Source organism: Terrapene carolina, unplaced genomic scaffold (genome assembly GCF_002925995.2).
Source record: "Terrapene carolina triunguis isolate 2854851 unplaced genomic scaffold, T_m_triunguis-2.0 Scaffold66, whole genome shotgun sequence".
Lineage (NCBI taxonomy): Eukaryota > Metazoa > Chordata > Testudines > Emydidae > Terrapene > Terrapene triunguis.
In genome coordinates, this window is record NW_020664417.1 from 81,707,457 (window position 1) to 81,720,196 (window position 12,740).

Sequence of the window (12,740 nt, forward strand, 5' to 3'; positions counted from 1 at the left end):
ATAACACTCAGTGGCCCTGCTGCGCTCAGTGCTCTGCAAACACATAGAAAGACATGGTCTCTGCCACAAAGAGTTTGTTTCTTATTCTCTAGGTCCCTTTGTAATATATCTCTGTCCTAATTGGTGGTTGCCTCTCATCCTATTTTAGATCTTAAGGAGATTTCATGGACTTTTGTCTGTCTTGTGAGAGTAATTCACATTCTGTGTCCCCTCAGTCTTAGGCATCTCTGCTGCAAATGTTCATATTGGTGGAGGTTTTGTGATGCAGAAACCTGTTGATTAGTCATTGGTTTAAGAACTCCAGCCCATTTCCAACAAGAAACAAAAGCACCTCCTTCAGGCATTAATAAGTGGTTTGGATTCCAAATTCTAGGTGAAAATTCTATATCCCATAATCTGAGAGAGATAGGATAAAGTAGCTTTCCTAGTACCTAGGCTGAGAGAGCTCATAGTCGGGGATCTTTAAGGTGTATCTCTTTTCTCTGGCACTTGACTCTCATGACCAGTTTGTTTTTTGTCAGGTAGGCAAGATAGTATCTTTTTTTTAATTGCCCATTATGATTAATCTTGTATCTTATTTCTTTTTCTGCAGGATTTACAGATTATCAGTACAGATGAAAACCAAGTATTTGTGGCTGTTCAAGAATGGTACCAGACAGACACATACAACCTGTACCAATCTGACCCACAGGGTGTATACTACTCCATTTTACTAGAGAATGTCAGGAGCACTAAGCAGCCAGAAGAGAATGTCCTGATAGATATTCTGGAGGTAGGGTGCTGTGCAAATATTACAACTTTGTTGCTTTCTGTCTCTTCCATTGTCTCTCCTACTTTATGTTATCAGCAACTCTAATTATGAATGTAATTAATTTGATAGTGATAACATTCTCCCCAGTTTTCTAGAGTGATGAGAAGGGAGTACTGTATTACTCTAATTCTCCCTCTCTCTCCTCTTCCTCCTAAAGTGTTGGTTGTTTTATAAATACACAGTTTCTTAAGTCCAAGGATGTGCAGGAACAAGTTTAGTATTTTTCACTTTCTTAAAATATGGGGTCTGGTGTTATTTCAAGTACTGAAGAGTCAAGCAGTAAGATTCAGTTAGCACTAGTTTATTGTGAAAAGAGGAATATAAACAGTTATGAAACTGCCTGATGTAACCAAATTTAGCTTCTAGGCAATACAACAATACTCGTTTTGCCTTACATTTGTTTTACAATTTGTCGGCATTTCAGATGCTAGCTGCTTTGTCTGAGAAGCCAATGAATGTAATTATCAGATACTATGTAAGTCCATTCATTGAGTTTTGCTTACATACTTTTTTTTTTTTTTTAACCAGGAAGCCTTTTAGCCAATAGGGTCTCAGAAAATAGCAGTTGTATGAGCCTAGTACTGGGTCTTTACATGTTGACCTAGACAAATGAAGAGCCAACAACATTAGATTGAGTCAGATCACAAATCCTTTTGCTTTCTGTAGGCATTTTTTCCCTAGAGGCGCTGCTGTGAGAGGAGCCATCCTTGCAAATACTCAACTCTGTATTTTAAACCTGCAGCAATTGGCTAAAGAAAAAAAGGAAAAATAGAAGTTTAGGAAAAAATTGCCATCAGTTCTCTTGTTCAGAAAGATGATGATGACAACACTTGAATTTAATAGTCTGCTTCCTCTGCAGCTTTAAAAAATATTCTTACTAAATGCACCAGACTTCTTAGCAAAGGATTCACAATACTCCTTAGCCTGGCAGGTATGGTTAGGAAGGAGTTAAATGAGTCTCTCTAGTATTGTAATTGGAGGGGGGAAATGATGGCATGCTCCAAATTTTTCTAATCTCCTCCACCTTTATATAACTCCCTCTCTTTCAACAGACTGCAGTAAGACAAGGAGGTGTGACATAATTCCCACCCTCCCATTTCAAGCATTGAGTACCGTAGGGGGGTTCTGCGGGGAACGGAGAGTATGGAAAAAGGCTACCTTCTTCCTCTTGTGTAATCAGAGTCCCATATGCTGATTTTAATGACAAAATATGTTTTTGCTGCTTTTTGCTCCTGCTGGCTTGGCAGAGCCAGCACAGCTAAGAGGAAAGAAGCTGAGTTCTCTTCTCCTCTGGCATCTTCTAGAGCATGGGTTCTCAATCGGAGGTCACAAAGAGGTGTTAAGGGGTCACAACCACTCTGCTGTTCCATTATTACTAAGGAACTGCCAGTATAGAAAAGGTTTAGGACTACTAATCTTGAGTATTGTTTACTAAAATCCATTCAGTTTCACCTGTGCAAGCCCACAGAGGTTTAGGGAGTTGCAGAAGTGTCACTGAGGGCAATATCTGTCCTGTGGAACCTCTATTATTGGTGGTGCACAAAAAGAAGAGCTCCTAGATTATTTGCAAATTCCAGATTTAGTTTGTAGAGCTGGCTTTAAAAATTACTTATAACGGAGCATATTTAATAAGGAATGATTGAGAGACAGTAAACATGGAACCTTACAATGCCATTTTTATGTAGCCAATTTTCAGAGAAGAGCTGCACTGCACATGGACAAATTTCTCTGCCTACATGTAGAAAGTTTAAAACTTGCAGATCTTTTCTGCAATATGGTGAAATACAATTAGTGTTTGTTTTCTTTATTAGAATGTGATGAGCAAGTAATATTTACAAGGGTTCTTTTGTTTTGACTTATTTACACTGTACAAAGTAGTTAATAAAAATAAGGCTGCTACTGTGTTTAGGGATTGCAGGACGGTTGTTGGTTTTAGGGTTTTTTTCTGACTTGGGATATCTTGCAGGGTGTCTCAATAGAAGTGTCTTGGGAAAAAATCTTCAACTCCAAACACAGACAACCCTCAATGGATTAAGAATTTCTCTTTCAACTAATATATAATTCTGCATTAAATTTGCAAGTTTGTCTTCCACTGGCCTCATTTCATCCTTTACATGTGCATCTGCTTTATAGTCTTTTAGAGATTTTCACCTGTCTGCATTCATTTTCCTTTATATTCTTTATCTCTTTTGTACAGAACATCTTTTCCGCTTTTGTTGCATATGTACACAGAGACTAACCTCTAAAATCTATGTTTAAAAGAAAGAAAGAAGCAGTGAGCAATGATTCAAAGTCAGTATGGTCTTGAAATACTGTACCAAGTGCTGTAAAAGTGAACCAGCCACAAGCTTGGCATAGAGATCATTGCAAAACAAGCATGTTGATATCATGTTTCATGAAGTGAGTGGAAGTACTCATGAATAAAGGTCACAGAAGTGGACACTTAATTTACAGCATACTCATATTGTGCTAGTAATTGCTTATTTAATACCCCAAACTGCAGGCCTTACTCATACATTTATTCCTCAATCATGTGACTTAGCCCCATTGATTTCAGTTGAGTGTTTGTAATATTTGCACAATTGTCCATTATGTGGTCACTACACACACTATATATTGTAAATGCTGAGGAGTCCTCTGTATGCTCCCCCTTCATAGTAAAATGGCACAGGAAAGTTCTGCAATAGTTACTACAGAACAGATCTATGGTAGTTAGTATGTATCATACTGTCTAGTCATAAGAAGAAAATGACTGCCGAACAATAGGGGCTGTTGGCTGCTGAGTGCTGTTGAAAATGTGATGCTTCATTTAGATGCCTGAACTCTTTTGAAAACATGATCATTTACTTAGGTACCTCTGTGGGAGCTGCTAGGCACTGAGCTCTTGAAAATCAGGCTTTATATGACTCCCACCAGGGCGGCAAAAATGGTAGAGCCGGCCCTGGACTCCCATCACCAAACTATCTGAGGACGTCACAATCTTTTTATGTATGTATCCTCACAACATCCCTGCTAGGAAAGGAAGGACAAATATCCCTATTTTACAGATGTGGAACTGAGACAGAGAGAGAGACTGAATGACTGGCCCCTAACAGGTCTGTAGCAAAGCAAGGCACTGAATCCACATCTGCCAAGTCTCACGCTAGCACCTTAGCACCTGGGTGATCTTTCCTCTCTGTGGGCTTTGGATCAATCCTGTATACACTATCACCAGTAATAAAATAATAATTAGTATCAAATCTATACCATGCTAACAGGTCTGCTGTCCCATAAGTCTGCAGGCAGAGCTCTCATTAATGTTAATATCAAAGGGAGTTTGGAATGAGGGCAAAATATACTCTTAACTATTACAGATTGAGAGAGATGAAAGAGTATGCAGAATAACAATCTCAGTGAAAACTAGCCATTCCTGATCATACCGAGAGCTGATGACACTTAGTCAAGTACAAAGCTGTAAGAAATCCTCAGATTATGTTAAGCATCCACATGTCTGCTGAAGAGAGGGAGAGAACATTTTGGCCTGAATTCAGGGAATGGCATTTAATCTGGCCAAGTGTTTTTCTTCTTAATGAAAACTTCAAAGAATGTGATCCCAAAATCACAGAGCAAGCTCTCGGTTTTAAAAATCTCTCTTGCCTCACGCAGGAACTCTCCTTGCTTCTCTTCTTCTTCCTTTAGCACATCTCTGCCCCTCCATACACCCTACTCCCCAAAAAGTAACATTCTGGTCCGGTTGTACTTCCATTAGATTCTGGGCCGTGTGATTCCTCTGAGCAGGATCTGAGAGAATAGATACCAGAAGGGATCATTATGATCATCTGGTCTGATCTCCTATATACCACAGGCCATAGAACTTCCCCAAAATAAGTCCTAGAGCAGATCTTTTAGAGAAACAGCCGAGCTTGATTTAAAAATTGTCAGTGACGAAGAATCCCGACCCTTGATAAATTGTTCAAGAAGCTAATTATTCTCACTTTAAAATGTACACTTTATTTCCAGTCTGTCTAGCTTCAGCTTCCAGCCATTGGATCGTGTTATACTTTTATCTGCCTGATTGAAATGCTCATTATTAAATATTTGTTCCCCACATGGGTATGTAATCAAGTCACCCCTTAGTCTTCTCTTTGTTAAGCGAAATAGATTGAGCTCTTTGAGTTTACTCCTGTAAGGCATGTTTTCTAATCCTTTAATTATGCTCGTGGCTCTTCTCTGAACCTCTCCAATTTATCAACATTCTTCTTGAGTAGTGGACACCAGAACTGGATGCAGTATTCCAGCAGCAGTGGCAGTGCCAAATATACAGGAAAAATAACCTCTATACTCCTCCAAGATTCCCTTGTTCATGCATCCCAGGATGGTATTAGCTCTTTTTGGTCACAGAATCAGACAGAATTTTGGTCACTGGGAGCATCTATTCAGCTGATTATTCACTACAACCCTCATGTCTTTTTTAGAGTTGCTGCTTCCCAGGATAGAATTCCCCCATGGCATACTTTCCTTTTTCCTAGACGTATACATTTACATTTAGCTGTTTTAATATACATATTGTTTGCTTCTGCCCAGTGATCCAAATCACTGTGAATCAGTAATCTCTCATCTTTGTTATTTACCACTCTCCCAATTTTTATGTCAGCTGCAAACTTTATCAGTAATGTTTTTATGTTTTCTTCTAGATCATTGATAAAATTGTTAAATAGCATAGGGCCAAGAATTGATTCCTGCCGACCCTACTGGAAACCCACCCACTCTATGATGATTCCATGTTTACAGTTACATTGCATATCATTTTATTTTAAATCATTCTAGTTTGTTAGTCAAATACCTTACAGAAATCTAAATATATTATGTCAACACATTACCATTATCAACCAAACTTGTAATCTCCTAAAAAAAAGTATCAGGTTAGTTTGAAAGGCTCTATTTTCCATAAATCCATGTTGTTGCATTAATTACAATATCCTTCTTTAATTCTTTATTAATCAAATCTCTTATCAGCCCCTCCATTATCTTACCTGGGATCAGTGTCAGGCTAACAGACCTATAATGACCTGTGTCATCCCATGTACCCGTTTTAAAAATTGGCACAACATTAGCTTTCTTCCAGTCTTCCGGAACTTCTCCGGTACCGCAAGACTTACTGAAAAATCAACATTAATCGTCCAGCAAGCTCATTAGCCAGCTCGTTTAAAACTCTTGAATGTAAGTTATCCAGACCTGCTGATCTAAAAATGTCTAATTTTAGTAGCTGCTGTTTAACATCCTCCTGAAATACTAGTGGAGGGTTATCAACACCACGTGATGAGACCATATCATCTTTTTCCCCTCCAAATACAGAACAGAAATATTTATTGAACCCTTCTGCCTTTTCTGCATTATTACTGATAATTCTACCATTTCTACCAATGCCATAGTTGGGGTTTGTTTTGTTCCTAATACATTTAAAAACTCCTTATTGTCCTTAATTCTGCTGGCCATAGATTTCTCCTTGTGTCCCTTGGCTTCCCCTAGCAATTTTATGCAATTCCTAATTTCTGATTTATATTCATTACTATCACCTTCCCCTTTCTTTTGTTTGTTATATACATTTTTTTTGTTTTTGTTTTTTTCACAACTGCCTTTGCTTCCCTGCTAAATCAACTTGGGTTTTTAACCAGTGTGGCCTTCTTTCCTGATTGCGGGATTGTGTCAGAAATCAGTGATTCAGGAGCCAGATTAACAATCAGCATTACCCCAAAGAGCCACAGTAGTTTGCTGCACATTGATCTCTTTCTTTCTTTTTCTTTTAATATGAATTTTTACTGGAAAAGTTTTCATAGACATTTTAAAAGAACAAAAGACAAATATAAAACCAAAGAAATTAAATGAGCATAGCTCTATTCATAGCTTGCCCCATCGTCTTTAATTATAGTACCCAATCACCCTCACTTCCTATTGAAGGATGGAGCGCATAATAACTAAACTAAACAAATGTCTAGGGCCGGCCGTGAGCTGGAATAAAATAGCATAGCTGTATTCATTTGGCTGGCTTTCAGTCTTTAATTATATTATTCTTCCGTTCATATTTTAATCTATACACTGTCTTTGCTGGGATTTTTATTGCTGTAAATTTAAGAATAAATGGTTACTTTATCATTCATAATAGCAGTGCATTCTGCTGTTATTGTGCAAATGATATTAGTATTTTTAGCATAGCTGTTACATTGAACAGGCTAAAATAAAGCAGCTATGTTATCTTTAGGGGCTGCTATTGTTTTTATTTGCCTCTGCAATAGCTATAACAATATTAGAAAGGATAGAAGGACAGAATGGAGAAAGTAACCATGGGAAAAATGAAGACTGGACATTGCTCTGAAGTTACACTGGAATAAAACTGGTGTAACTCAGTGCTCATTTAAGCCCAGAGTGTTTATAAATGGATGTTGAGTTGTTCTTATATATCTCATAATTCTAAGGGTGGGGGAGGGCAATCACTGGAGAATGACCTTTAAAATAACCAGTAGAGGAGAGAATTACATGGATTTTTTCGAAGTATATTTTCTCTTGATTTGTATTAATTAGAAAAAAACACTTGAATATAATTCACTTTAGTCATTGAACCTCAGTTAGGGCAGCCTTGAAGCAGAATGAAGCAAAAGGTTTGAAGCTGTGACTCGTGATCAATGCAGTGATGTCGTTTATTATTTGAATGCTGACAATGTGCCTACGTACTGTACAGATAATGGTACTGACAAGTCCCTGCCATGAGGAGTTCACAATATAAGGGTCCATACCACAAAATCTTACTACTAAGTGTAGCGTTTAGTATGGTGAGTAGGCCAAGTAACTTCTCACGTCATAATCTACAAAAGTGATTTAAAAAAAAAAATCCAGGTGCTTTTTAAAAGTGATGGTGAAGTCCCAAACTAGAACGCTACAAAAAAGTTGTGCAAGAAAAATATCTCAAAACCAAAATAAATATAACAAGAAAATAATAAAAGAAAACCTGGTGCCAGGTCCTCTGCTCAATGGAGCATCACTGTTTTATACCAACAGGGGATCTGGCACATGGAGTAGTGAAACAAAAATAAATAGAAGCAATAAAAAATATTGTACAGCAAAACTAAGGAATCATTTTAACTAACTACTGAAAATGTCATTGGGACTTCTAATGGTAGTAACCAGTATGTCCCCTAGTAAGTTTTTGGATGATCAGGCCCTAAAATTGATGATCTACAAAAATTCTTTTGAACCTTTCTCTAAGTGTTAAATGAAAATTGGTGCCTCAGTCTAAAGGATTGCTGTACCTTCTACTACATTAATGAACTTCATTCATACAAGTAGTTTCATAGACTTCAGTGGCAGTATTCGTATAAAATTACACACTTGCCTATGCGTTTTAGAGTGGTTCATATTTTAAGAACTAAAGAAATATGGTCAGAAATTGCAATAGCAATATGCAATAAGAAAGCACAAATGTAATTGTAGATATTGCATTAGGTTTCTCAATGTTCTAAGTACTACAGAATGTTCTACAGAAACTAAGGCCTAGTCTATACTAAAAAGTTAGGTCAACATAAGCCACTGTGTGTCAACCTAGTTGTGCATGTGTCTACACTTAAATTTATTTCCTCCCAACGTAAGCGTCCCATTATGATGACACAGTAATGCCACCTCTCCAATCAGTGTTGAGCAATGGGTGATGTACTGAGGCCAGTGCAACACTGGTGTAGACACTGCATTACCTACGTTGACTAGGGTTGCCAGGTGTCCTGTTTTTGACCAGAATGCCTGGTCAAAAAGGGACCCTGGCAGCTCCGGTCAGCAGCACTGACCGGGCCGCTAAAAGTCCGGTTGGTGGTGCAGCAGGGCTCAAGCACCTGCCTAACCTGGCTCCGCGCAGCTGCTGGAAGCAGCAACATGTCCCTGTGGCTTGTAGGCACAGGGGGCAGCCAGGGAGGCTCCATCTGCTGCCCCTCCGCCGAGCGCCGGCTCCGCAGTTCCCTTTGACCTGCAGGTGAGGGCAGTGTGCGGAGTCACCTGGCTGCCCCTGCGCCTAGGAGCCAGAGAGGGGACATGTTGCTGTTCTTGGGAGTCGCCTGAGGTAAGCACCACCCAGAGCCTGCACGCCCCCTCCCATGCCCAACCCCCTACCCCAGGTTGAAACTCCCTTCCACAGACTCCCTCCCAGAGCCCGCACCCCACACCCCAACCCCCTGCCCCAGCCTTGAGCCTCCTCCCACACTCAAACTCCCTCCCAGAGCTGCACCCACTCCCACACTCCAAACGCCTCGGCCGCAGCCCGGAGCACCCTTCTGCACCCCAAACCCCTCATCCCTGTCGCCCCCATCTGAGCCCCCCCTCCCCAGCACCCAACCCCCTACCCCATCCCGGAGCCCCTTCCCACACCTTGAAGCCCTCATTTCTGGACCCGTCCCAGAGCCTGCACCCCCAGCCTAGAGCCTATACCCCTTTCCACACCCCGGCCCGGAGCCCCCTTCCATACTCCAAACCTCGGCCCCACCCTCCAGCCTGGAGTGTCCCTCCTGCACCCCAAGACCCTCAGCCCCAACCCAGAGCCCACACCCCCGGCCAGAGCCCACATCCCCTCCTGCACCCCAACCCCTGCTCCAGTCCAGTGAAAATGAGAGCGTGAGCGAGGGTGGGGGAGAGCGAGCGACTGAGGGAGAGGGGATGGAGTGAACGGGGGGCAGGGCCTCGAAGAAGGGGTGGGGCTGGGGTGTTCGGTTTTCGGCAGTCAGAAAGTTGGCAACTCTGATGTCGACACTAACAATCCACCAGTAGCTGTCACTGACTGATCTGGTCACAATTGTGAACACCACTACCTGCGGTCATTGAGGCCGGGAGCCTTCCCTCACTTTAATACCCTGCGAATTTTTGAAATATGTTTTCCTAATTGTCAAGCTTGCCGAGCACACCTAGCAGCTCCCCATTGCTTTGTGCAACTGCCCAGATCCCTATGCCAGCTACACGCTCCGGACATGCTCCAGCCTTGAATAGACAGGATATATTAGATCTCATGGGCCTGTGGGGAGAAGAGCCTGTGCAGGCATGACTGTAGACCAGCCATAGATATGGATACCTATAAGCAGATTGAACAGGGGATGCAGGTGAAGGAGTACTACAGGGACCAGCAGCAATGCTGCGTGAAAGCGATGGAACTGCGGCAGGCATATCTGAAGGCCAGAGAGATCAATCCAGTGCCGAGCTGCTGACTTACCACTTTTACAAAGATCTGCATGCCATACTTGGCAGAGACCTCACCACCACACCACAGATCACCAGGAATCCCTCCAAGGAGCCCGAGTCAAAGGTCCCTGGCATGGACAGTGAGGAGGAAGAGAAGGAGGAGGAGGAGGAAAATGTGGCCAGGGGGTACAGCTATGTTGTGAGCCAGGATCTATTTGAGATTCCACCGCAGTCCAGTCCATCCTGGCAATTAAGCACAGACGAGCCCGATGCAGGGGAAGGAGACTCGGGTAATCATGTAAATATAGTTCCCATTACAATGATGTACTAATGGCATCCCCAACTTAACAGGACAAAGCTATTAACTTTTCATTCATTTGCTCATACTAGAAGAGGTACCAGTACAACAAAGAGAGGTAGAGTTGTTATCTGCTTTTCATTCCCCTGTAGAGTTAGGCCATGCGGAGCAGTTTGTTTATATACATAAGGATGCCCCTTGAATCCTCCTGAGAGATCTCGATGAAACTTCCATGGAGGTACACTGCAGTCCTCTCAAAAAGATTTCTAGGCATGACAGCCTTATTTCTTCCTCTGCAGTGGGACACTTTCCAACGCCAGTTGGCGATAACTTCGGCAGGCAACATTGCAGTAAACAGACGAGTGGCATAGAGGTCTGAGCATCCTCGGGACACCAGCAGCAGCTGTGCTGTCTGTACCTTTGTCATCCTCAAAAGGGAGATATCAGCTAAAATCACCACCTCTTGTGGAAAATGGTGCCAGTATTCAATATCATTCCCTTGTACTTATAGTTTCATGCAATCGAGCAATTCCCTCACCCCTGGAGGGCCATACTCACCATGGCTGGTGCTGTGCCTATGCATGCCAAAACAGAAGTGTCAATAAGCTTGTCTTGTGTAAAACTTTAGGGGACCAAGGGAAGGGAGATTTGAATCTTAACTTTCTCTGTCCGTTGTGACTATATTGACAATGGTACATCTTTGTGTTTTATCTGTTGCTGATGCTGTTATGGCCTTGAGGGGTTTCCCCTCCACACCCGTGGAATGCCTGAGACAGATAAGCAAGAGAAAGAAAAGGACTTGGGATGACATATTCAGCGAGATCCTTCAAGGCAGTGCTTCATCAGACCATGAGCAGAGGGCCTGGAGGGTGAATATTGCAGATTATATGAAGAATGGCCTTGGAGTCCCAGCAGGAAAAGGAGAAGGAGATGCACCAGGACATAATGGGGCTTATCCAGCAGCAAACACAGATGCTACAGACTATTGTGGACCTACAGGTTCAACAATCATGGGCTCGCCTCCCTTCACAGTCCATGGAGAACTCCATTATAGCGCTTCCCTAGCACCCTTCTCAACAGTCCATGAAGCATCAGTGGTTGCATCATACCCCATCCACTCCACACAGGGGGACATTAAGGACAACCACAGCTTCACATGCACTGACCTGTGAGAACCATGGTTGCTGTATGTGTAGCTGAAATGGACATGAATGTTCTTTCCCCTTCTTAAGATCCATACATTTATTACATTTGTAATGTATTTGCTTTCTAACTTGCACAGAATTTTTTTGGAGTGTTTTGGTTATTCAATAACATTTTATTGTCTGGAAAATAATTCATCTTTATTAGTTCCCAATATATCCTGCAGAATGCCTAGCAGTACTGAAAGCACCCACTTACTTCTTGTTGTACAGTGTGACACATTTCATAGAATCAGTGACAAACACAGTGTAATAATAATAAATGTACAGCAAGCACCACAAAATTAATAGATGCATTGATAGGGTTATATTCATAAATGTACACCAAGCACGACACAATTCCTAACAGGCCCCAAAATAGCAGAACCAGGTAGAGCACAGTATACCACAGTGCTTTACTGTGGCTCACTGTCCAAGTGCCCTTTCAAAGCCTTCTTGAGCTGTACAGCTCTGTGTTGAGCTCTTCTAATAGCCTTTGGTAGTGGCTGTTCAAACTCAGCAGACAGCTGCTCCATCTCTGCACTCAACCCCCACAGCAACTCCCCCCCCCCTTGCTTCACAAATATTATGCAGGACAAAACAGGTGGCTATAGCCATTGGGATGTTTTTTTCACTCAGGTCCAATCTAGTGAGTAGACAACGTCAGCATCCCTTCAGTCTACCAACAGCACATTCAACTGCTTTTATGCACCTTCTGAATTTGTAATTGAATCTTTTTCTTGATGGTGTTGAGGTGACCAGTGTATGGCTTCATGAGCCAAGGGAGCAAGGGGTAGGCTCAGTCTCCCAGGATCACTGTTGGCATTTCCACATCATCAGTGGTAATCTGCTGGTCAGGAAAGAAAGTCCCTTCTTGTAGCTTTCTGAACAGTCCTGTGTTCTTAAAGATATGCATGTCGTGTACCTTCCCTGACCAGCCAATGCTGAGGTCGGTGAAGCATCCCCAGTGATCCACAAACGCTTGCATGACCAAAGAAAAGTAGCCTTTTCTGTTAATGTACTCTGTGGCAAGGTGGTCTTGTGCCAAAATGGGGATATGAGTGCTGTCTGTTGCCCCCACCACATTTCAGGAATCCCGTAGCTGCAAATCCCTCTACTATGTCCTGCACATTGCTAAGAGTCTCAGTCCCACATACCAGGAGATGATTAATAGCCCTGCACATTTGCATGAAAACGGCCCCCAAGTGGATTTTACAACTCCAAAATGATACTCCACTGATCAGTAAGGAATCTGGTGTTGTGA

General features: G+C 42.0%; 1 protein-coding gene across 2 annotated transcripts in view; it reads left to right on the top strand.

Moving 5' to 3' along the window:
- SORCS2 (sortilin related VPS10 domain containing receptor 2) overlaps nucleotides 1-12,740 on the top strand; it is an 808,645-nt gene that overhangs the window by 705,034 nt on the left and 90,871 nt on the right. For both annotated transcript variants that reach the window (XM_026648060.1, XM_026648061.1), the window contains exon 9: nucleotides 593-772. In XM_026648060.1, the coding sequence (XP_026503845.1) occupies nucleotides 593-772 (180 nt within the window). The remainder of the gene's footprint in view (nucleotides 1-592; nucleotides 773-12,740) is intronic.